This window comes from Merops nubicus, unplaced genomic scaffold (genome assembly GCF_000691845.1).
Source record: "Merops nubicus isolate BGI_N331 unplaced genomic scaffold, ASM69184v1 scaffold22027, whole genome shotgun sequence".
NCBI classification, from domain to species: domain Eukaryota; kingdom Metazoa; phylum Chordata; class Aves; order Coraciiformes; family Meropidae; genus Merops; species Merops nubicus.
This window is the reverse complement of record NW_008621280.1, coordinates 1-24,574: the sequence shown is the minus strand read 5'-3', so window position 1 is coordinate 24,574 and position 24,574 is coordinate 1. Positions and strand designations below refer to the sequence as shown.

The 24,574-nt window shown below is 38.3% G+C and overlaps 1 protein-coding gene across 1 annotated transcript in view; it reads right to left on the bottom strand.

Moving 5' to 3' along the window:
• Positions 1-22,379, bottom strand: part of DOPEY2 (dopey family member 2) — a 44,527-nt gene extending 22,148 nt beyond the window's left edge. Inside the window, exons 1-13 of the mRNA XM_008944439.1 lie at positions 22,242-22,379; positions 12,249-12,430; positions 11,996-12,166; positions 9,492-9,681; positions 8,564-8,662; positions 7,751-7,874; positions 6,981-7,081; positions 6,425-6,539; positions 3,868-3,988; positions 3,300-3,419; positions 2,608-2,713; positions 1,989-2,180; positions 443-1,136 (exon numbers count right to left, since the gene is read on the bottom strand). Coding sequence (XP_008942687.1) covers positions 443-1,136; positions 1,989-2,180; positions 2,608-2,713; positions 3,300-3,419; positions 3,868-3,988; positions 6,425-6,539; positions 6,981-7,081; positions 7,751-7,874; positions 8,564-8,662; positions 9,492-9,681; positions 11,996-12,166; positions 12,249-12,430; positions 22,242-22,379 — 2,353 coding nt within the window. The remainder of the gene's footprint in view (positions 1-442; positions 1,137-1,988; positions 2,181-2,607; positions 2,714-3,299; positions 3,420-3,867; positions 3,989-6,424; positions 6,540-6,980; positions 7,082-7,750; positions 7,875-8,563; positions 8,663-9,491; positions 9,682-11,995; positions 12,167-12,248; positions 12,431-22,241) is intronic.
• Between the last annotated feature and the right edge of the window lie 2,195 nt (positions 22,380-24,574).

The following is a 24,574-nucleotide window of genomic DNA, read 5'->3' as shown; positions in this document are numbered from 1 at the left end:
GGGAAAGAGCTGGTTTTGCTTGTTATGGTTTAGAGCTCAAGTTTTCCACCTATTCCAATCTTCATCTAACACGTCATCTTTTTTTTCTTTGAGGGGGACGGGTGCACACACTGACAGGGGGGACAGATTTCCTGAAGATCCAGAACCATGCCACAAGGCTCCAAAGGCCATAAGATCTTTTCATCCATTCAGCCGCAAATTTTGTAGTGAAAGCTTTCAAAAGAATACGAATTTAAAAAGCTTGCTAAAAATAGTCCCTCAGCTGCAAGACACAAAACACATGCTGAAGTGGAAAAGTCTTTAATGCACATGGAACTTGCCTTCAGCCCTGTCAAGAGGCATTACTACTAGCCCTGGTCACATGTCTTGCAAAGACCCAAGCTCACACTGCTACTTGCATCCTCAAATGCTCAAGCTGCCCAGTAAAGGAAACTTTTCTTACCAGGAACCTGAAACAGAGAGAAATACAACTGTTCCATCTCCTCCTCCGAAAGGTAAACCGGGAATGTCGTGCAGTCCAACAAAAGGTGACAAGCTGCAGCAAAAGCTTCCTTGCCGTCACCTCTGAGGGGTCCCAAGACAAGCATCACTTGTTCTAAGTCCCAGTCTTCTTCCTCCTTTTCCTTTTTGTTAGCAGCGTTGCAGTCAGAAGGAAGAGGATCAGAACTCTTGTTCTTAAATGGTGACCCTCGAACTGAGAACAAGTCTGAAAGCATTTGTTTAAACTGAGGCACAGTGATTTGCTTTGCATCCCATGGGCTTTTTTTCTTGTTAGCACTTTCAGGTAATCTGTAGCCATTCTCTTTTTTCTCTTTTCTACTCAGATTGATTGCTGAGACACTTTCGTTATTAGTTTCTTGAAACTGCACCCCAAAAATGTATTTACTGGAAAACTTGGCAACCAGCTCTTGGATGCAATACAAAGCCTTCTGAATGCTCCCCCCTTTCTTCCAGACATCATCTCTTTCAAGGGTCACAGTTGGCACGCCCAAGTGCTGAGAGAGCTCTGGGGAAGAAGCACTTAAGCCAATGCCACTGTCTTCTGACTTCAGGGGTGGGAATGGAGTCTCATCCTCCTCCTGCAGCACAGACTTAGTCTCCAAGGTTATGTCCACATTCTCCTTTTTCACTGGACTCTAAAACGGGAATGTCAATGTGGTTAATGTGGCACTGTGTAGATAATTTTAGACTACGTAGCACTGTGGCAGGCACTGGGAAACAGTAATGACAGAAAAATCCCACAACCTAGTGTTGCAATTTCCAGATACAGAAAACTTTTAGAAAATCATGAGACATAGTTATTGGTAAGCAGTTCAGTTCAATTGCATTTTAAACCTAACACGTCTGTACAATCCTCACACCTTGACTTAACAAACACCAATAGATCCATAGCTACAGATACTTAGCAAATGGAAATACTTCCTTACAATCCATTTACCACTAGGACAGTATGAAATATGTTGGATTATTTCTAGTCAAATGCATGCATTTGTTCTACTGCAAAACTCTGGCAGGCTGTGGTTGTGTGATTGCTTTATGCTGTCTATTCCTCATTCCCCATCACAGTCCCTTGCACACAAATAATACCCCATTGTGTTAAACTAAAATATTAATTGAAAGCTTTGCAGACCTAACTAGCTGTAAAGCCAGGCCTGATTTGGCAACTTGAATCTTTAGCTACTTCATGATGTTGAGTGCCTTTTCAAAGACATTAAGATCACATTCTTCTCAAGAGGTAAGATTATAGCCCCGGTCTCAGACAAGATTATACTCCTTCACTGTCACAGATAATTCAAACAAGTCAGAACCGAATACCCAGTAAGAATTCCAAGGCATCACATAACTCTGAAAGGGGTCAAAGAAGGTAAGTTTCAAAAATATGTGTTGCTGCAGTTATCACCTAGGTTTAAGTTAGGAGAATTAGCATTTTAAAATAAATTATGTCACTAACAATTTTAAACATCTCACAGTGGCTGAAAAACACCTACCCCATTTCCACTTCCTGTCTCAATGTCCAAATAGGAAGGTGGCATTTGCACTTTGCTAAGCACCTTAAAACAGGTCTTTAAGGCATGAGTCAGTTCTGGTAAATCTAATACATCCATATTTTCCAGGAGAGACTGCACTATATAACTGAGCATCTGTGGAAGATACTGAGTCTGCACTTCCGAGTACAGTTCCTAAAATAAAAAAGCATTGTTTACAATGGTTATCACATATGATTATTCCGCTGTCTAGCAACACCAGTCAACGAGCAACAAAGTCAGTTTATGAATTGTTAAGCTGTAGCAACTTGCTTCAGTGCTATTTCTTCACTCATACACTAAAACTCTTATAATAGCAAGCTACCAAGAGGCTAAAAGTCACAGGAAATTTATTACTTTGATAAACTAACCATATTTCAAAATACAAACAATTGTTATTTTGCTAGGCAGTAGCACAGGTAGACAAATACAAGTCAGCACAAAAACCTGTATTTTGCTGGACATAGCATGCATATACACACATATGTCAATTTGTCAAATCTTATTTTAGGTAATAACAATATGAATTATTTGATTTTAAGCTTCTTAAGACTTCAAAGCAGTTAACTTCAGGTTGCCTTACCAAAGGAATCACATCCAGAAGAAACACCAATAGTGTGCAGAGCTCTGAAACTGTAGGAGGAGTGCTAACATTTTCAAGAGGATATCTCATCTCTGTGGATTTGTTTCTGGATTGAAAGAAATATTATCATGTAAGCTTTTTTCCCTATCAAAATTCTTGTTACAATTAAAAAGCTTCATTAAAACCAGCACAAAATACGGAACAGCTAGGCTTTCTGAAGCAAAGTAAAATGGGACACAGCAGGATAAAACATTCTGTCAAAACCACCTGAACTGTAGCTTGCATGTGGGATGCTGAAGTGCTTCTAATTTTCAGACAATCTCTATACACAATCTCAGTATTTAAAGTATAATCTTCTCTCATATACTTAGAAAGAGATAAAAAGATAGATCCTTATTTTTCTTCAAAAAAATACTCGTTCTTCCAAGAAAGACCTCTCCACCTCCCCTCCCACTTCCTTCTTCAGCTGTCATTTTGAAAGTAAATTCTTTTATTCTCAGGTTGCTAGTTTCCATCTAATTGGTTGCCTGTTTGCATTCTTGAATTAGATGCAATTTACATATATGTCTGATTCTACCACGTGTTATGTCCCTTCCAGAATTTAAATGCTTTAGTAAACTTTACTATCTTAAAAAATGCCACTTAAGAGCTATCTGTGTAAGAGGAGCACTGTTGTTTGACAACATAAACACCTGAAACAATCTTCAAAACATTTGGTCATGTAATCCCAAAGAAAATCCGTGCTTAAGGATGTGATCAACAAATTGACTGTTTTGACAATTTCCGAAGCATTTTTGTTGTCTTTAATTGCACTGTGTAAAAGAGAAAAAAGGGGAAAAAAAAGAAACAGATGTCAGTGAAGATTCTAAGAGCATGCACATCTCTAAAACACACTGTTTTAAATCAAGGACTAAGTCATTCTGGAATAGCTAGAGTTTGAGTATCTTTCTCGCAGATGAAAGAAATCAAGCCTTCAGCTTTGAAAATCAAAAGGCTCAGAGTTCCGTTGCCAGACTGATCCTGGGCCAACATAACTGGATTTAATCAATACCAATCGTATGCAGCATACTTCTTTTTCTTCTCTGCTAACCAAAGAGAAACAAAGCATGTGTGTGGAAAAAAGGTCACAGAAAAATCTCACCTTCTGTACAGGTCACTTCATTAAAAACCTAACCTTCCCTTAAATTGGTTAGATTTTACTAAGTAAGCTTAATATAAATGATACAGCATCAGTTCATAGTTCAAAACTTGTAGCTATACCTTGCAAGTACATTGCCACTTTGATTGTAGCTAAGTTTGAGATCAGAACCAAGTGCATCTTTGCAGTAGGAATAAAAGGCTCTAATAACTTCAAGGAACAGATCGCCAACCACCTGCGGCCCTACAGTTGAAGGAAAAAAGAATCCAGTGATTGCACGAAAGTGACTGCAAAGCAGCTCAGTTACAAACTTGTATAGACTTAAGGTAGAGGTAGTTAGACTAAAAAACCATCCAAGTAGGAAGAAAATGCTTACATGGATTTTTATAATGTCAGATATTCTAGTTACAATAAAATGAAATATGTAGGTGGTTTTGGGTTGTGTTTGTTTTTTTGTTTGTTTGTCTTTGTTTTGTTTTCTTTGTTTGTTTTTAATTCTAGTTAAATAGCACCTCTTGTTCATTTTAGGAACTTGTAATATTAGAAAAGTCAGCACTGGTTCTACATTACACTTAAGTCATTTCCATAAGGCACCTACACTGCAATCATTTGTAAGCAGGCATAATCACAGCCATAAACCTGCCGTTCACATGTGAAAAATAATAAAAATAATTTCATAATACTCATTTAACATACTAGCCTTCATTAAATTTTGAGGGACAAAAGCTAGAAAAACCAGCAAATTGGAAAGTTCAGATGCCTAAATATATTTTAAAAATCTGTATTTGTAAACCGTTTTTAAGAAGAAAGTATAAGTTGGGTATGTGCTGACAACTGCACCCAACTTTCAAGGGTAAGCACTTTTTTATCTGAAATTGTCTATAGAGGAGATGAAGAAATAAGTACAATACCCTAAACATGGAATGATTAAACAGAAGTAGAGCATAAAGCATTCCAATGAGTTCTTCTAAAAAGGAGAAAAACAGTTAAAGAGGCTAAGAGTAGCAGAAAAGGTCAAAGATTTTTGTTATGTTTAAGTTTGCTACCTTTAAAAAAAAAGTTGCACTGCTAAATCCATTTCAAAATGAAGTGAAAGTCACATTGGCTTAAGGCTCAAGTTATATTTTTTGTGCTGACTGAAATAGAAAGATTAAACTGTATAATACAGTTCAGCCAAATAACCCTTATTTGTAGTTCAGATTAACACTAACTGTCAGCCAAGTAAAATATGCAGTAGGGTAGTATCTGTCATCTACATTCAAAATTAGATTAATCAGTAATTTTATAATGTAATAACCTTAGTCTCTTTTACGGATTTTTTGTCAGGAAATAAACCCACTTTATGTACGATCACGCTCTGATAGCATGGTAGATTTTTTTTTTAAAACAGCTAAAACCAGTGGAAGCAAACATTAGCTCTACTGTCTTATAAACAGACTAACATCATTCATCTGTACATAAGCAATGCAGAATTCTCATTTTTCCTGGCAGTGCTTTGATTATTCTTTAACATGAAACATGCTTAGAAGGACTTTCCTGACCCATGAAAGAGAATAAGCTTACTAGATAAGCCTGAAAAACGAACTGCCTGCCACTCAAGTGTTTGGCCTCAGTACATGAATTTTATTCTAGGTCTACAGGCTTAGGAAATGGAAACATCCCTCCCTCACTCAGGATAATACCCAGAGCAATACTCTGGGGTACAGACAGTCACTAAGACTCTATTAGCTTCTAATAAATAACAGTCAGCAGTCCATGGGCTTCTCATACCTGTCTGATTCACAGAATATAATTTCAAAGATTTATCTGCACATATATGATTCTTACAGAATGCTGTTAAATCCTAAAAATTTGCCAAGTCGCTTTGGCTTAGTTTTTTGATTTAAAAGAGAACTTGCCCTTTAAAATAAAGGCCAGCAAAGCCTGAGCCTTCTGGTGCGGGCAACTTCATGTACACAACAGGACACGTGACAGAGAAAAGGAGGAAATTCTTCACAGCTCGGTCATGAAGTCTCAAACCATAGCTCCTAGAGCAGTGTCAGGCTGGCACAAGCCAGTAGTGCCACTGACAGAGGCATCTCTGCCTTCCCACACCCACAGCAGGTTATTTCCAGCTGAAGCACCTGCAGGTAAATGGTATTGTCCACTTTGGCAGCAGTACCACCATAGGCTAGATGCCTGTGCGACTGCAGCATCTGGAAAAGCAACACCCTGGTCATAAGAGTCTGATGCAGGTGTGCAGGAAGGCCTGCAAGCACATCCAAGCACTGGAAACAAACCCAGTCAAGAGCAGGACTGGAGGTTTTCCAAGCTGCTTTACAAGACAGAACAAATAGAGGCCTGACAGTGTTTTAGAGGCTAAGCTCCAAGGAACGAATTGACTGCAGTTCTGGGCATGGAAGAGTGTTATCCTCACTAGGATATGTGCATGCTACACAGCGGAGTGCTCTGCAGAAGGGCCAGAGATAACCTGGAGTGGGTGCTTGCTTCAGAGCAGGATCCTGAACCAGGCCCAAGGCAAGGGACACAGCCCCCTGAACACTAACACACACACACACACACACACTCAGAACTAGGAACAACTGCACAGGGTGTTGTCCGAGTCTTGCTGTCCAAGGCTATGAACACCACACTGTAACAGCTGCTAGCAGTTGTAACAGGAGAGACAACCAACATTACCTATTTCAGGTTTGTCAAGGAGACTGATTAGGATGCGGAAGGGCTTCAGGTAAGCTTGGTGCCGTTCCTCTGTATCGGACTCCGGGAATTTCTGATGTAAAATTTGAATCAAGCTCTAGAGAAAAGAAAACATAAAAATATTATACTTAGAAGAGAGATTGACATTTTATTAGGACTTGAAGTGTTTCTAAATTTGATTTTGTTTAGTATCAACTACAACTGAACTTCAGTTTTCCACACAAGGTAGACAAATCAATGCCATCTTCTCATCATCTGTACTCAAGAGCTGATCTTATTCAAAGAAGCATTTTTAAATAATTCAGGTAGCTCATCAAAGTTGCTACCCTTCGGTTTCAATAGATTCTATTTGTATTGTAAGCACATACAATATTGGGATAAACGCAGCACAGCAGGCATTCAGATGAAAATATAACCACCAAAAGGATGTTTTAGGGACAGAAAGTGAAGGGCAAGTGGCACAGTGAATAATTCTAGACACAGTTTGTACTATCATTTAAAAGGATCATCAATAAATCTGTAAACAATGAACACAAACCTCAACTAAAAGATCTTTAGAATATTTTCCAAAGAAATAAATAGCCTGGTCTTCAGAAGTGGTTGAGTCTGAAGCAAAAGTACCACCTTTAATATCAGAGCCTGCAAGATAAGCAGAGGCATCAGGAGTAGAGAAACACTACAGCACAGAGCACTACACACACCTTGTCTACACAAATACTGAAATTACACCCCATTTTTAACCATTGCAACACTTGGCTTGAAACTAGCTCACCTACTGCCCAAGGACGGACCACACATCACAGTTTGAGGCATCCAGATGTGCTATTCAAAACCAAGGCCAGATCCAGACATGAAGTCAGCAAGGGCAGGCTTCATGCAACTACATGGCTGCAACTCTTGCCCTGTCACTATCAGCCTCCTCTTATGCTGTTGAAAGGAGGCAGATGGGGAGATGCTATAGTTCTCTTATGGCCCCTCCTTATTCAGAGACAATTAAGCTTACATGGGAATTAATAGCCTATTAGTTCCAGAAGATCAAGATTAAAATAGTGCCCCAATCCTTTTGGTCTACAAAAACACTTTAGAATGGACTGTTGATGACACCAGAAAGAACTCATCAGATACCCCGTGATTCAGGGCAGTGAAATACATTTTATTAAACAGTCACTTCATAAATGGCACCAAAACAACACTTTATTTTATCCTCATTCATTAATTGCCAGAAAAGTGTATTACATTTTTAAGCACTGATTTTTTTTTCCTCTTAGGTATTCAGACTATTGCATATTGCTGTATGTTAAACAGTACCTAGCAACCATGCGTATAATCTCCTGTTGAGTGACATGTCTCTCCTCAACAATGTCTGTGTGGCTGCTGACAGAATATAGACTAAATCAGTCCTGCACAATGCAATACTGCTTTCGTTGCAGTCCTAGGATGAAAAACCAAGATAATTTAGCTGTTTATGAGCATTGAAACAAGTTAAATTGATAATGAAGGACTTTTTTAACTGATAATGTTCTGAGAAAAAGGCAACAGACCATCAACAATAAAATATTTAGTATACTAAAAAGGTGAAGAAAGGGAATTTGACACAATTGTGACCATTTTCGATTTTAACATACAGAGCTACAGTTTAGCTAAAGATCCTAAGACTCTATTATGTTATCTCTCCAGTTGTTACTTCCAATATACTGACTATATTACTAGGTAAGTTAGGAAATTACAGGTAACAACTTGTTTCAAACAATATTTCCTTTTCTAGTCTTTAACAGAAGTATCTTAATTCACCGCAGACTGTTCCAAATGACGAAATCCTATTTGAAAAAGGAGTTCAATATTTTTCCATATGCAGTTTCTCAGTGTATATTCTCAAATATCATGCAACATTGACTGCAAAAGCATATCTTCATTTGAAGCTGTAAGGAGCCTGAGAAGTAGCAGAATTTCCTGTAGCATTAAAACTGATGGGACAACAAAACCTGCAAAGTTTGTTCCTTCATTATGAAGGTACAAAATTCAGACATTTGGCAATAACAGAGGTAGGAGCTGGAATGGTTTCACAGAAGACACCTTCCTGCACAAAACACGCATGTGACAATACCAAAATAGTCCTCTTACCAAAGCTGTATAAAATGGGAAGAAGAAGAGAATCACTTCTAGAGTGTTTCTTTGCACAAGGACATTTGAGTCCAATACCGACCCACACAAAGACTTTATCTGTGAAAGGAAAAGAAAGCACAATGGTGTTTTACTTCATGGTAACATTTAAACTACAATCACCATTAATAATCACAAGAAGGAAAGAAAACGAACTTGGTTACATGTGAGCAGTGTCTTTTTAAATTAAAGGGTAATTACTCAGCCACTTAACTCCCACCCCCAAAATGAGTTGCTAAAAAGTTTTGTGGAATAGCATTAAAAGGACAGTTAATACTTAGGAAATGCTTAGTTTTGTAACAATACAGAATGTCAGAATGTGAAGCCTCACAAAACACAGATACTAAAGTACTCTAACTAGCATTACAATTATTCCATCAGTCAAGTTAAACAAATTACTAGCTACTGAAGATTTCTATTTTACTGAAAATAAATGAGGATACTAAATTTCAGAACTGTCTTCCAGGACTGCAAACACTTTGAGACAACCACATTAAACTTTGTATATGCTGTACTATGGAAAAGCTGGTCTTCAACCTTAAATGCAAATTCAGAAGTAGAGAAAAGATGTCAAGTTTATCTTCTGACTTGAAACAGAGTCAGTCTTTTAAGGCTGTATGCAGTACTAATTGCCAAACAAGTGCAGAAGCTTTAGAAGACTTGCATTCTGAAGGCTAAACAAAATGGATATGGGACATTCTCTGCTATATTTCAGGTAAGATGCTCCCATGAAGTAACTGTGTTAATTCCATCAGTCTCTCTTTCTTTCTCTCTCCAAAATATTTTTAAAAGCATGCCATTCTAATTGAATACAGAGAAGGCACAATCTGCTAGTATGCAGGGCATTACGATGGATAAGACTGTTCCACAAGGATTATAATGAACTTACTGTCAGCTTATAATCAGTGCCAAGCATGTACTTCTGCTGTTTTCCAGGTAGCTCTCTGTTGATATGGCTGACAACAAAAAGAGAAGCAGGCAGCCTGATGGACGGGCTGACCAAGACGCTGCCCCAAAGTGCCCCATAGAACATTTCTTGGCCCATCAATAAGGAGAGCTTCACAAGCAGAGCATCTGTTCTGTATGGAAATATATTTGATATGAAAAAATAGGTTTAGGATAGCTCAATTTTGTACCATAAAAATGCAATTATACACAGAATTGGTATCGTAGTTGACATGATTTATTTAATGTTCTCGTCTTTGTATTATTAGCATTGCCCTTTCCACATGAAGATGACCAGCAGCTGATTATATCAGGTTATCACTGTGCACACTCACTGAAACAGAGCTTTTGTGTGTACTTAGGAAACTTCTCCAGTGATCATCTCCAAACATTAAGCTCCAAATTAATGCAGTAGCTCTGATTGCAAAATATTTACAGGGAGAGGTGTACAATGCTGTACTAGAAATAATTTAAGCTGATAGACTCTGAAAGCCGTTTTTATCACTCTGTGAACTGGAACATATCCTACAGACTTGTACTTCCAAATCAATTGGCTCAATTTGTGAGTCATTGAATTTAAAAACCCATGAGATAAAATGACATGCTGCCAGTATTGCATACAGGATTGGACACTGACATTAGTTTAAAGGCAATCACATTGGAGATCCTGTGACTGAAGGCACATTCTCTGCTTTGGCAACTCTAAAAGTACTCTGATATTTTACTCTAATGTAGGAATTAAAACCTCACATGAGAAATGCAGAAGTGAGGAAAGAGGCAGAAGTCCAGTAGAGAAGAAGGACTCTCTCCCTGAGTCTGATGTGCTTTTTCCATTTCTGTATAAAGTAGCCCTTGAGCTATTTTTTCTTTTCCATTTTCTGTTTGGATGTGCAAACTCAAGCATATGTGTGTGGTTAAGAAGTAAACAGTTTCTAGGGTAAAGCACAACCTGAGCTACTACTTCTGCCACTTTCAGGAACAACAGGGGATTGAATTAGTGTCATTCTTCAATGTTGAGCATTCTGAAAATGGTCAGTGGAGAGTCTTTCACGAATCTGAATTTATCTAACCCATCTTCCAACAAGGTATCTTGGTCTATCTTTCTAGCACCAGAAACATTGGGAGTAAACTGAAGAAAGACTTTCTCTTGTAATTTTTATATTTCACAAAATAACGTTACATGAATTTTAGCATAAATCATTCCCTGTGAAATACACAATCAGCTCCAGTCTGTGATCCTGTTTGTTCGAGGCAAAGAGGAAAATAATGCCATACAGAATAGGCAAAAAAAGCTATAAAAGCAGAAGTTGAATCTTGGAAGTTAATTTGCAGTTCCCATTAATTCACTACTTCAGATTTAGTCGGTTTCAAAATAAGTTCAGTCTCCCTAAAAAAGCTTCAGACAGACAGGAGATATAGTTCCAAGGGATCCCCTTTCTCCCCCAAGTCCCCAGCAGTCCCCTACAGTTATGCTGTAGGAAAGAGAAAACTATACATCATCACTTATAAGCCTGCCTGACAAAAAGCATGTGCTAAAATTCATGTTTCTACAGCAGATGTTTAAGAAGGATATACTTGTCCACAGATTTGATGCTCTGGAATCGGCAAGTGAGTGCTGCTCACCAAGCTGGGAACACATGCAACCTACTCTTAGCCGCTCCAGCAATTAATATGAGCCTTCACTTTAATACTTGTTTTTAAAAGAGGCATTAGATGTAAAAGTATTCTGCTTATCAGCTGTAATCCATGCAGACTAGCTTATCTCACCTTTTTTTTTTTTTTTTTTTTTTTAAGAGTACTTGCAGCTTTATTGACTCTTTAAGCAGAGAAACATTTGGCTGAGCTCTTACAAAACAGTTCTGGTAACTGAAGTAAAACTGCTACACAAAACGGTGCTGAGCTGCTCTTCTCAGCACACTTCTTGATCCTGACTTTTTTCTACTGAATGTCACTGTTATTGTTGCCAGAGGCACCCAAGAGGGAGAGAGATACTTTTTTCCACAATAGATTTTATAAGAGTTGCCTCTTGCTCCTGTGGTCAGAACCTGAGGGTAAGCATCTGGAATAGAAAGACTGGAAAGAATTCAGCTTCTCTCTCATGTTACAATATTTACATAGAGTGTAATGACAGAGCAGTGGTTTGGGGAGTCAGGTTAATTATTTAGTAGTTCAGAGGACCCTTAAGAAACAGATTTTATTCCTTTCTCTCAGCACATCTATTTTTAAACCTCTATCTCTTCTCTTTTCTTCCTGACATGAAAATAGAAGAAGAAAGGGTTTTTCTACTTTAGCACGATTTGTTGTATCTTTTAGGAACTCGCCATTCTTTCACCCTTAGAAGCTCATTATTATTAAGCCTTCTATAAAGAGACCTGACAGAAATCTCTTGAGAATTCCCTAGGAAAGCAAAATACTGTACATTGCTTTTAAATCAACATTAGTTCTCACCTGTCATAAATTTCTGATCCTTCTTCCAATCCAGGAAGTAGTCCGATTACAAAGGCTTGAAGACCAGGCAGGAGGGACTTTTGAAGGGGAAGAAAGTATTTCTCGTACAAACCAAGAAGAACAGGTCTCACCGACATTGCTGCATTTGCCAGCAGAGGGAACAAACCAGAGCTTTTAAAAAAAAATTAAAAAAAGAAAATTAGTTAATCAAAGTAAGACTGTGCAATGCGTACAATTTAATAGAAAACTTTACCTGTACAAGAATAAATCCTTGGCAAGCCATTTTGTCCCAATAATTTTAAAGATTATTTCATAGGTTTCCAGTGCCTTTAAATGAACTCCACTAGGTAGTGCTGGATGCAAACACTGAGATAATCTTTTACTGATGATCAGACGTCTTGGCAATAGAGAATACTTCAGGTTACTCTGAAGAGCCTGTGTAGGAAAGAAGATGAGAATAAAAGGCTATAGTGTAAAAGATGATGTATACAATGACTGCTTGTCACACGTTTCCTACGAGCACACTGGTAAGAACTAAGTGTATTCAAGACTTTTCTCCTAGAAATGCATTTTTTTGCAGTGAAACAGCAGAATTCTGCAGTTAAGTTTTCATATGGAATCAATCATGAATAATCTAGAAAAGTCTGGTCTTACTGTGCTTAGTGGCCGAAAATAGAAGTCAAAGGACAGGACAGGGACAGTACACTCTTATCCCAACTCCAGTGAAAGTAGGGAAATGACAAGAAGAGCATCTCAGCTTTTAAGGACAGGAAAGAAACCAAGAATTAAGTAACTATCATTTATCATATATTTTCATTTCCAATATAGCTGAAATATAAACAAAAAATCTTCCAACACAAACAGGCATGATTAAATGGTACACCATCTTAGAAGTTATTTGTAATTCTGTGTGGGTACCTTCAGTAAGCTTTATTAACTATATCTACTGTATTGATGTATAAGTAAAGGATCCTCAGGAAAGGAAATAGTTAACCAAGTACTGCAGACAGTCTAGGTCTCTGGAAAAAAACAAATTGTAGCACCTTTCTTTGGAAAGATTACTCTCTTCTCTAAACCATGCATACATTTCAGCAGTGTAATTATAAAAGGAGACAATTATAAAAAGAAGTTGTAAGTACATGGCACTTTAGCCTTTGAACACTCTCTATTAAAGCAAAGAGATGTTTCACTGCAAATTAACATTTGGGAGGTTTTCAGGATTATGAAAATTCTCGACTCTCCCAAAGGTTAACTCATGGTCTTATCCTGCAAAAGGGTTTTAAACTTGAGATTCTTCTGTCCTGCCTGAAAAAGGGTTTTGAAAAAGCAGCACACAAGTGAACGAACCTTTCCTTGCTCATTTCCAAGAGAAAACCCCAACAGTTAAGAAACAATCCTGGCATTCATTTGAACGCTGAACACTCTCATTAGCAGTAAGAGGAAGGGAGAAAACTCATCATCTTTCAAAGGTGTGTCTAACATCTACTTAAGACTGTAGCTGGTGGGCATGAGAAGCTAGAATCTGTGAGCTGACCATTGGACTATTTCTCTCCTTTGCTGCCTGCCTAAACTGTAAGACCAGCTGTTAATAAAAAGCTTCAATAAATAAAATTTACTCAAGAATATAAAAGGCTGAGAGTTTGTAACAACAGTAAATACAAAAGTCACACTATTCTGAAATACATACAATAGAGATGCCATTTGAAGCCAAATTCCTTTCTTCACCCCCCACTATGAGCATGAGATCTGCATTTTATTAGGTACTAAAAGAATACAGCAATATTTCACATATGAAATGAAACCAGGTTATATTTGTGGAGTTTTCGATATTTGAGACATTTACTCATGAAATAATATTGCTCATGTAACACAATATTAAAGACTGAAATCCTTAATACAGGCAATATCTTTAAAGACTGCTTGAAAGCTGGACTTTGAAACATCCTGTTTATATTGGTTGGTATGCAGTTGCTCACACCCTCTGTATATATAAAAGAAGGCAATAAGGAAAAAAAATGGCAGTGGTAAATATTTCCCCCCTCAATCTTTAGACTATACAAATACCATCTTAGTAGTCAATCAGTTAAAATTTAAATATCAACTAGGTAGAAAACGAAATCTCTCACACTAAGAACCTGATCCATTACAGAAATAATGCCGTCTTGTAAAAAAAGGTCCTGTTTGGCTTATTTCGTTTCCTAAGGATGTAAAGTAAACCTACATCAGCAAATAAGAATTCTCCTTCCCCAAATATCAAGGATAGTTAAGCAAAATATTTAGTCAGAAGAGGAAAAGGTACTCTGGGCATCTTAGGAATTGAATAGTGGATGTTTAGATATAACTCACTGTGAAGTATTTCTCCTGAATTGCTCTGAAACCTTCATATGCCCAAATTCCAGCAGGTGAGACTAACCTAGAACAAGACTACATTCATGTACATGTGCCAACTATACTGCTTCACCTAAATATCAGAAGACATCTCTATAGAGGAAACAAGATTTTAAGACATTTATTATGATCCTTATACATAGGCCGAGGAGAGTTTTAGCCCATCACATCAGAACAATTTAAAAGATGAAACTCCCTTCTCAAAAGCATGTAATTGTTTTTTTAGACTTGTACTGAAGAAACTTATGCAGCTGGACAAAAGCTACAATTCTTCTCTAGAGTGGATGTTCCTGGTTAACAGCTGTCTCTGATCTTCCAGCAGATTTTAAACCACACTGCTATATATTAGAAGACTGGCTGCATCAAGAGCCATTCCAGCAGAGAGGTGGGCTGGCTGCTACTTTGCCAAAAGGAGCAGATTCTTAACAGCTTTCCCAGAACTGCTGGGCTCAAAAACTTTTGAAAGGGTTGAAAGACATTAATTAGCAGACAGATCTAAAGCTGTTTGTTAAAATAAGAGTGCCATGATAATATACATCTTTCTGAATGGTAATTAGTTTCTGTGAACCGACAGGCAAATCTAAGAAGCTTGGATTTTTAAATATCCTGAGCTCCCATAACTGAAAAAAAAGAATCAGTTGTCTGTGAGATCTAGGACTGCTACAATACCATTGTAATTCCAGCTGTCACAGGTAGTTAAATGCTGTGGTAGTAAGCCTGCTGTCATTGGCACCGTATGCAGATGAAGAGGACACCCCAAACCATTCCTTCCACGTTCAGAATCCAACACTAATGACTGCAGGTGGACAACTCTGCTCACAGATTTCAACATCTATTATTCACCCATTCTTTTGATTCTTGTGAGCTTAATTTGACCATCTTCAGCTACATATTGGCTGAAGCCCATCTGTGATCTGCTTTTCCTCCTCGTCTCCAACTGCTTTACACATTAGCCGTGTTGCTGGCAGGAGTGGTAAATGCCACTGGAACTCTTAGCAAGGGTTGACTTGAGAAGACTGAACTGCCAGCAAGCACTCCACGCTTAATACATCATCCTCTGGTTTCCTTTTCACACATCAGTGAGAAAGCAACAATCCCAGAAAATCAAGAAGTATTTGACCCACCACTGGCTTTTAAAAAAAAGACATTAATCAGTACGTCAGGAAAAAATGAAATATGCTAATTAATGATTTATGTCCACGCATATGTCCAGTTTTCAACTTTTCAGGTTCTTTATTTTTGAGCGATTAGAGTCATTACATGCACAAAAAACTTTCTAATGCATAAGCATGCTCAGAGTTTCTTTGGACGTGGGCTACAAAGGGAAGACTACGCTTTGCAGCAGAGTACACCTGTACCTTAAAGCAAAGCAAACACAGACACACATAGAGGCATATTTGCATTTCCACAGATACTGTTTTAAGTCATTCTGCACAGCTTTATTGCACCACTAGATATCAGTTAGATCAGTTTGCATTAGGTATACAACAATTAAGCAAATCAAGTTAATTGTTTTATTTGCTTTTCAACAAAAATGCAGCAAGTACAGCAATTTATAAGATCATCTTCAACTAGGACATAATATAACTCTTGTTTTAGACAACAGTAGTTGGGAGAAGAGCCTCGGATTCCATTTTCCACTGATTCATTTTCCAAGTAACTAAAAAACCCCATCTAAACAGAGCTCCAGCTTCCACAGGAAACAGCGGCATGAAATTCAAAGATGATTGTGAAGAAACTGTAAACTAGAAGATGGAGTTATATTTTCAAAGAGGGAGGAGATAAGATTTATGAAACATGCCTAGCCCTGCACATTGCATTTGTGCATCGGGTGTGGTGAAGTTCCACAAAGCAATTCGGAGGCAAAGATATAAGGATTGCCTTCAACAGAAGTCAAGTGGTGCTAGCGTTTGTAGTTCGCCCAACAGTTGTTAACAAAGCTGTGGCAGCCAGAGTCCTCATGTGAAGCAACTGCTGCAATTAATGGCTATACTCATTAAATCCCTTTTTCAGAAAAATCGTCTTCCTTCGAGAACAGACATATTGTAACGTTAAGTGTTACTACTGAAACAAAAAACTGTTGGGAAGCTGCAATAATTTTTGTGCTTTTTCCCCTTGCCCTCTGAACAGATTGTGTTTGGTTGATATCATGATCACCTTCAAGTTTTTAAAGCAAGAAAAGCCAACAGACCCAAAAATTAACATACTACTTTTCTATTGAAAGTCAAACTAAAAAAAATTACTTTGAAATTGCAGACTAAAAATTAGTATTGTAAGAACTTATATTCTGTGCACTTACATACTTGTGGTATGTACAAGGATAAAAAGCAGTTTGAAAGTGCTCTTCTAGAGCAAACATTGCTATCATTACTGAGCAAGTCAACCACTCTGGAAACATCAAATAAACCCCTCTAGAACAATTGATTTTTCAAAGGTTACAATACTTTGTTTTCATGGTGAGCAATAACTAGAAATTAACATCTTGCTCAGTAGAGGGACACTGCCTGCCTGCCAGCCAGATTTAGTGGCAACAGTCGCGAGTGAAGCTTATGTGCAAGTTCCACACTGTTGATATCCAAATATTGCTGAAAAATTGTTGATGGAGGTATTTCTGACAATATGCATGGCAAAATCCTGTCATTATTCTTGTCGAACTGATGCAGGTTGGGCTTTTTTGGTAGGCTGGTTGGGCTTTTTGTTTGTTTGGTTGGGTTTTTTTTGTTGTTGATGGGTTTTAATATATAAGGATTAAATAATTACACAAGGGAGTTTAAATATTCACTTGCCAAAAGCCCATTGAGATTTTGTGCTCTTCTATGAGGCAGGAAATTTCAGTAAATATCTGTGCATCAGTAATTTTTTTTTTTAAAAAATCTCCTTTCAGTTTCCTTACTAAAGCTGTGGAATCCAATATTTACTACTGCTCAGCTCTTCATTTTGCAAACTGTCACTCATCTACTGTTTGCCTGTACCCAGAGTTAAAACTTCCAAATAGATATACCTGTGATCTGGATTTAAATCCCTAATGCAAACTTTGTCCCTGAACTTTCATAATTTCATAATACTTTAACATCTTAATTGCCTGAAGTTCTCCTTATGTGAATATTATGTATATATACACACGTGTGTGTGTGTGTATACATATATTATAATATATGTATCTGTTTATACTCTGAATAGACAGTGAAAAGCATTTTGGATAAGAAAATTACTTTAAAAGCACCTATTTCAGTGACAAACTCACACATGCTAAACCCTCACTTATTTCTATTATTCTATTTAAAAAGACAAACCCCACCCTCACCTCCACCCCACCAACCACCCCCCTGCATGTTTTCTATCAAAGCATCAAAGTGATTTTGCAGAGTTGTATGCTTTTAAAACATTGGAACAAGCTGGCAAAACCTGCAGCTGCACAACTGCATTTTAACACTGAGACAATTGAAAAGGATTGCTGTGTTCTGGATGCATCCGTCTGTACCAAACGTCTGAAAACCTTAGTCACAAAACTGCTTTCCAACAGTGAACATATGCAGACTTGCAAAAATAATAAAACATGGTTCAGAGCTGTATCCATGAGCAGCACTGAGAAGAGAACAGTCCTATTTCTTGAAGCACAGAGCAGTGTCGGCTGCAACTACCAAGGGACTGGTTTATAGTAACCAGAGCTTGAACAGAAGCAAAATATGAAGAGAGAGACTTACAAGTGGAACATGAAAAAATTCCAGGGCAAATCTGAAGCCCCTCTTTAAAACACTAACACCCGTATTTAGTGCCTGTTTAATCCACCTGTTTGCATCTGTCTGTTTATATTTTTCTCTAAGTATTTACAAACATTACTTTCCACTGTTTCTCCTCTAGCATGATGATGCACAGCACCCACACTATACAAATTAAAAACTAAAATTCTTTCCCTTACCAGCCTGGGATGTGGCACAAGGTAGCAAATTCTGCTAACTCAAGCTTTTGTTAGAAAATGCAGTTTCTCTTCATCTTTTGCTCGTGCTCACACTTAGTGCCTGCAGTTCTACTGAGAGCACTGCAGGGGAGATTCATCTCATCTAACCTTAGAAGCCTAGGTCAGCTAAAAAACATGGGCAAAACCGTAGTAACTCATCTCAGGCTCCCTATACAACCACTGAGGAACATAAGCAATTTTAGGACAGCATTCATCTAGCCTACTTTAAATAGCAAGAGATGAGTCATGATAACAACAACAAAAAATAAACCCCCTTATTCCTCTCCCTGCCCAAGTGATTCAGGGTTAAGCTGTCAACACCAAAGTCATCTGAAGTTAGACAGGGCTCACCTGCCTCAAGTGAGAAAAAATAATCTTTCTAGATCTACAAACTGACCCATTTGGCTGACCATTCAGACTAAAGTCAACTGGTTTCTCTGTTGTTTCCCTGGTTCTACAAGTCACTGTGAAACATCAGTTCCAATCATAGAAGCAACAGAGAAACCATGAAAAACAACCTCCAGTTTAATCTTGGTAGGTACTTAATAGCAGAAAGCAGCAGCAGAGCTCTCTGTTCACCAGGAGTAACAGCGGCAAGAGCTTCAAGATCACTTGTTTCAGCTGAGGACAAAGGGACTGGGATCAGTTCCCTCCATTCTTTCCCCCCCATCTTTAAGTAGGAAGAGTCTGTGTTGCTTCCTCCAGAGTTTGTACTGGAAGGTTAATGGCACTGAGCTTCTCTGGAAGTGAGCAGGGGGGGTGTGTGTGCGCCTCAATAGTGCAAAGCATTGCTAAAGCCTACAGGAGAAAAAGCCTTAGAACATATTACACCTATAAAAGCAAAAACACACAAAATTAAAGTCAACAATACAAAGATCCTTAGGAAACATACACTTAATATACATCTCCCATGCTGCTCTACAAGCGTGAAAAGTACTTCTGAAATTCCTGGACATACTCCTTCAATATTTTCCCACCCCTTCAGTATTTTCACGTTTGTTAATAACAGGCACCACTGCACACCAGCTACTGGCAGCCACATTCCTGAATATAACCACGTACAGTGATCAAAAAGACTTATCACTGAGACACTGTTCTCTCCTCCCTCCTACCCATTTTCTTCCTGCTCATTCATTCACACTCATAACTAACTAAAAGAAATTATGCTTTTATGTTATAAACACCTCCCTCTTACCCCAAAATTAACAGAACTCAACAACAATATTTGTGGTTTAGGATTTATGAAACCACATAATCATAAGAGTTAAGAAAACAGCTACTGACATGTTGTTTCACAATCTTCCTTTTGGTGACACATTCCTCTGACATATCATCCTTATATTCAGATAACAGACAGCAGCAGACAAACACTGGGGATGAATTGCTCTACCAATTCTTAAGCTCCTAAAACAATTAAGTCCAAAAAATACCACAGCAGATGGACTGCTCTAAAAGCTTTGACAGCTAAAAGCTTTTGTGCTTGGTTTCTGCTACGCTGCTACATATTTTGGCAGTTATGTACCTGAATAAGAGTTTCAGATAGGGGTTAATCAGTTCAGCATGTTCATCTAGGTCAAGATAAAAGCTGATACAGATAAGAAACCTCTCACTCTATTTATTTTCCCTTTTCAGAGAAGTGTTTTGAAGGCCTCTGGATCTCCTTATTGACTTAAGAATCAGGATGAAACAGTGAAGGCAGAAATGTGTAACTCCTATTGCCAGAGAAATACTCATCTTCTCTCCTCTGAAGAGAAAAGAACATTGCTGCCCTTAAAAAAAACCCATCTGGCAAATGTTGTCCCAATTTTCAAGATGGGCAAGAAGAAAGACCCTGGTAATTACAGACTTGTCAGTCTCACTTTAGCACCTGGTAAAATTCTGGAGAAAGTTATTCTGGGAGTTATTGAAAAACACTTGACAGACAATGCAGTCATTGGTCACAGCCAGCAAAGGCTCATGAAGGGAAAGTCCTCCTTAATCAACTCATTTTCCTTTTATGGCAAGGTCACCCTTCTAGTTGAACACGGGAAGACAGCAGACAGGGGCTTTTTTAGGATTTTACCAAAGCTTTGGATACTGTCTCTTACAGTTTCCTTCTGGTTAAACTTTCCAGCACACACCTAGAGAAGTTCATAATATGTTGGTTGAGCAATTGGCTGGTGGATCAGGCTCAGAGAGTTAGAGCAAATGGGGTTACATCAGACTGGCAAGTAGTCACCAAGGGGTTTCCCAGAGCTCAGCTTTAGGGCCAGTGCTCTTTAATGTTTTATAAATTATCCGAAAGCAGGAATCTAGGGTACGTTAAGTAAGCTTACCAACGATACTGAAATAGGAGGAGCTAAAGTCTCCCTCAAAACTAGAGAGGCCTTACAGACAGATGTGGATAGACCAGAGAGCTGGGCAATCACCAGCCATATGACACTTAGCAAGAATGAGTGCTGGATTCTCCACCTGGGATGGGATAACCCTGGTTATATGTACAAACTGGGGGATGAGAGGTTGGAGAGCAGCCCTGTGGAAAGAGACCTGGGGGTTTGGGTTGATGTTAAGTTGAATATGAGTCAACAGTGTGCCCTTGCAGCCAAAAGGGCCAACTGCCTCCTGGTGTACCTCAAGCACAGCATGGCTGGCTGGGTGAAGAAGTGCAGCCCTGCCTCAAGTGCTGTGTGCAGTTTTACCGAGTGCCTCAACATAAGGACATTGAACTATTAGTGTGACCAGAAGAGGGCAACCATGGTGGTGGAAGGTCTCAAGGGCAAGACTTACAAGGAACAGCTGAGGTCACTTGATTTGTTCAGCTTGGAGAAGGATGAGGGGTGACCTCATCTTGCCATCTTCCTCAAGAGGGGCAGTGCTGATCTCCTCTCTCTAGTGGCCAGTGATAGGACATAAGGAAATGGAATGGAGATGCACCAGGGGAAGTTCAGATTGTAGATTAGGAAAACGTTCTTCACTGAGAGGGTGGTTGGTCACTGCAACAGGTTCTCCGGGGAACTGGCCATGGCACCACGCTTAAGGTCAAATCATCCTTAAGTCAGAGCTTAAGGAGTATCTGGGTGACATTCTTAGTCACACGGTTTAGTTTTAGGTAGTCCTGCAAGAGGCAGAAAGTTGGACTTGATGATTCTTACGGGTCCCTTCCAACTCAAGATACTCTATGGATTTTCCTCTCCTTTCCTCCTTTGTAGAATTAAGGTTTAGCAACAACAGCAAAGGCAGACGAGGCTTCTATCGGGTAACAACAGATGTTTCCTTATGAATTCTGCAGGAGCTGCCTCCTCCCACCCCTATTTCCTCAATGACTGCAACTACTCTTGCCCCACTCAGGAAGACCGTTATGTTAAAAGAGACCAAACAGACACAAACAACATCCTTCTTGGGCAGGAGGGGAGGACACACTTCCTAGGTGTTTTCCCATAAAAGTCTTAATCTTTCTTCCCATAGTCAGCCATATTTTCTGGTCACACAAAAGACACCACCAACAGCAAATCAATTATTTCCCCAAATACAAGGGAAGGGCATGGTCAAGTAAGTGTCACCTTTATACATAAACTTTGACTCAAGATACATACTAAAAGTTGTGACCTCCCATTCTATATATTTTTTTAGCCTCTCTAGAGTGCGTAAGCAGCATCCTGATGATTTCTTTCATGCATAAACTAAATTAAGAGGTTTTCCGAACAGTATTTCTTTCCTTCATACAGTTAAGTTACTTTTATTAGAATTTCATATATTTATATAAAAGATACTGACCTCACTGCTTCCATTACTCTTGCTTTATGAACTAATATTTTTCTTCAGTGAATTTTCAATTTTGCTAAGTACTATAAGTTACAGAAAAGTTAATAAGAATACGAATATAATGAACAAATGAAAAAAAATACTCCTGTGACACTGTACCTTATTGAGTTTGCCAAGGGAAGATATAAGATCTGCCCATTCACTTGATGATTCAAAGTTTCTCAAAGCTTTCTCAATTGCTGAAGAATAATTTCTATATCTGTAATCACCAAGTAACTCCTGCTCTTCTGGATCCATCTTCAGTTCTCATAGCAAGATGAAATTTTCTGGTAAACTAAAACATGAACAGAGTTAGAAAAAGACAACCCACATTTAAATTATAGCAAACCTAAAGTACTGTAAGGTAAAAATGAACATGTAGAAACACTGATGGATCACAATAAACAGGTCATCTGATCAAGTTTCAAAACAAAGTTAAAAATAAATTAACAGGCATGACTCCAACTCCCCACCACCTGTTTTAGAAGTTTTGCAGTTACATTTTCCTACTTATGAAACATGGGTTTTTTTTCCTTCCATGCACATGGATCTGTCACACAATAACAAAAGAAAGGAATATAAAGTATCAGTGTAAACAGTCAAAACGCTGGCAATGAGATAGGGAGAAATAAATATTTTTCATAACTTGTTATTTGTAGAGTGTTTTGAAGGACTACCTGTAGCAGTGGAATGCAAAACCTTTCCTATCAAAATACAACTTTCCAGAGGAATCTCATTAAAGGGCCTCTCAGCCCACAGCAGAGGCAGCTCTCAGAACTCTGCATCTCAGCTTTTCAGCAGCAGTTGTTAAAGTACAAGGCTAAGGTCCTGTGCCAAATGGTCAGAAGCATGCATTCTAATCTTCCTTAGATGCCTAGGTTTAGGTCAATCTGTCTTACATCATTAATATCTAAAAGAAAGCGCAGTCCTATAACAAAACATTTTATAGTGTTTCTGAAAGACACCTGCATTCAGTTTCCTACTATTAGGACATGAAAATAAACCTAAGTAGTCCACCATATTCTGTTAAAGCAGGTCATCTCTTACAGCATTAAAAAGTCATAAAATCAACAATTGTGTATCATCCTTTAACTTAAACAGCAGTAGCTACATCAATTTAAGAATTGTGATAGCACACCCTCAGAAGCAGAAAAATGCTGGATGCACCCAAAAAAGAGAAAGGCTCTTAAATGCAGGTTTAAGCCACATTTGCATTCCCCTGATAGTAGGATTCGGCCATTGACAGTACAATCACTCCATGTCATCCAACGCAGATCCACTTCTACCGAAAAAAACCAAAACATTCTCACACAATGTCACCAGCATCATATTTGGTTGGTTGGTTTTGTTTGTTTTGCTACAGTAACGGTTTAACTTTCTGTTCTCACTGTGATGTATGCAGTGCTTCTCTCATTTGAGAGATTAAAAAACAAAACAAAACAAAAAAACCCCCACTGCTTTGCAGGGTATAACATTCATTTGGGATACAGCTACCCTTGCTCCAAATTTCGAAAAATGTCAGCCCTCCCATAAAATGTAACAAAGTGGTAAACTTTCAGTTCACCAACAGGCAAACATTACAACGAATCTGATACAGACACTGTCACAAAACAAGCAGGGCAAGAAATTTCCCCTCATTTCACATAAATGTCTTAAATCATTGGACTAATTGGATCACAGTCATACTCCCTAGAACAAAGTATGATCTGGGAAGTATCCTAGCAGCTCTCTGCCAAGTCAAGAGCGCTGCCACTTTCATAAATAAGAGATTTGTCTGGATCATTTAGCATTGGGAAGCTGTTTTGCTGACAGAACACATCAAATTTCTTAATTTGTAAATGCAATATACCCACATGAATCCACTTAGAGAACAGGAATCATTCAAATTACCAACGGCACTTAAAGATGTTGTAAATATTCTATAAAAATCATGTCTTAAAGCATTCTCGCATAGCTTTAAAACACCATCTATTTAAGTAAAATCTATTTAGGTTCCAAGGGTAAACTACAACATACTACTCAAGGAAAAACCCCAACCATAAAACTTCAACTGGGGTGAAAATTGTCTTATTCAGTTCTTAAGATGCCTTATTTGGGCTTTGCTGTGAAAAGACCGACGAATAGCATATTCCCACCTGGAAAAGCAGTGAGGGACTTAACAATTTATCTCGCACTGATGTTCACACACCCACGTTGTTAGATGTCAGCAAGGTTTGAAAAAAACTAATAATAATCTAAACATGGCCAATAGCTAGTGTTTGTGCTTATATATAATGGCAGGAAGATAAAAGAAAAAAAAAAAAAAGTACAAAAAAAAAGAGTATAACAAAAGTCACTTGCCAGTGACCTTCAGGTGCATCTTCCACATCCCGGGTCGCAAACTCCCTTAGTCAGTGGAGACGTTTACTGCCACCCATCAACTTTCAGCACTGTCTTGCGACAGCTGAGCTGTT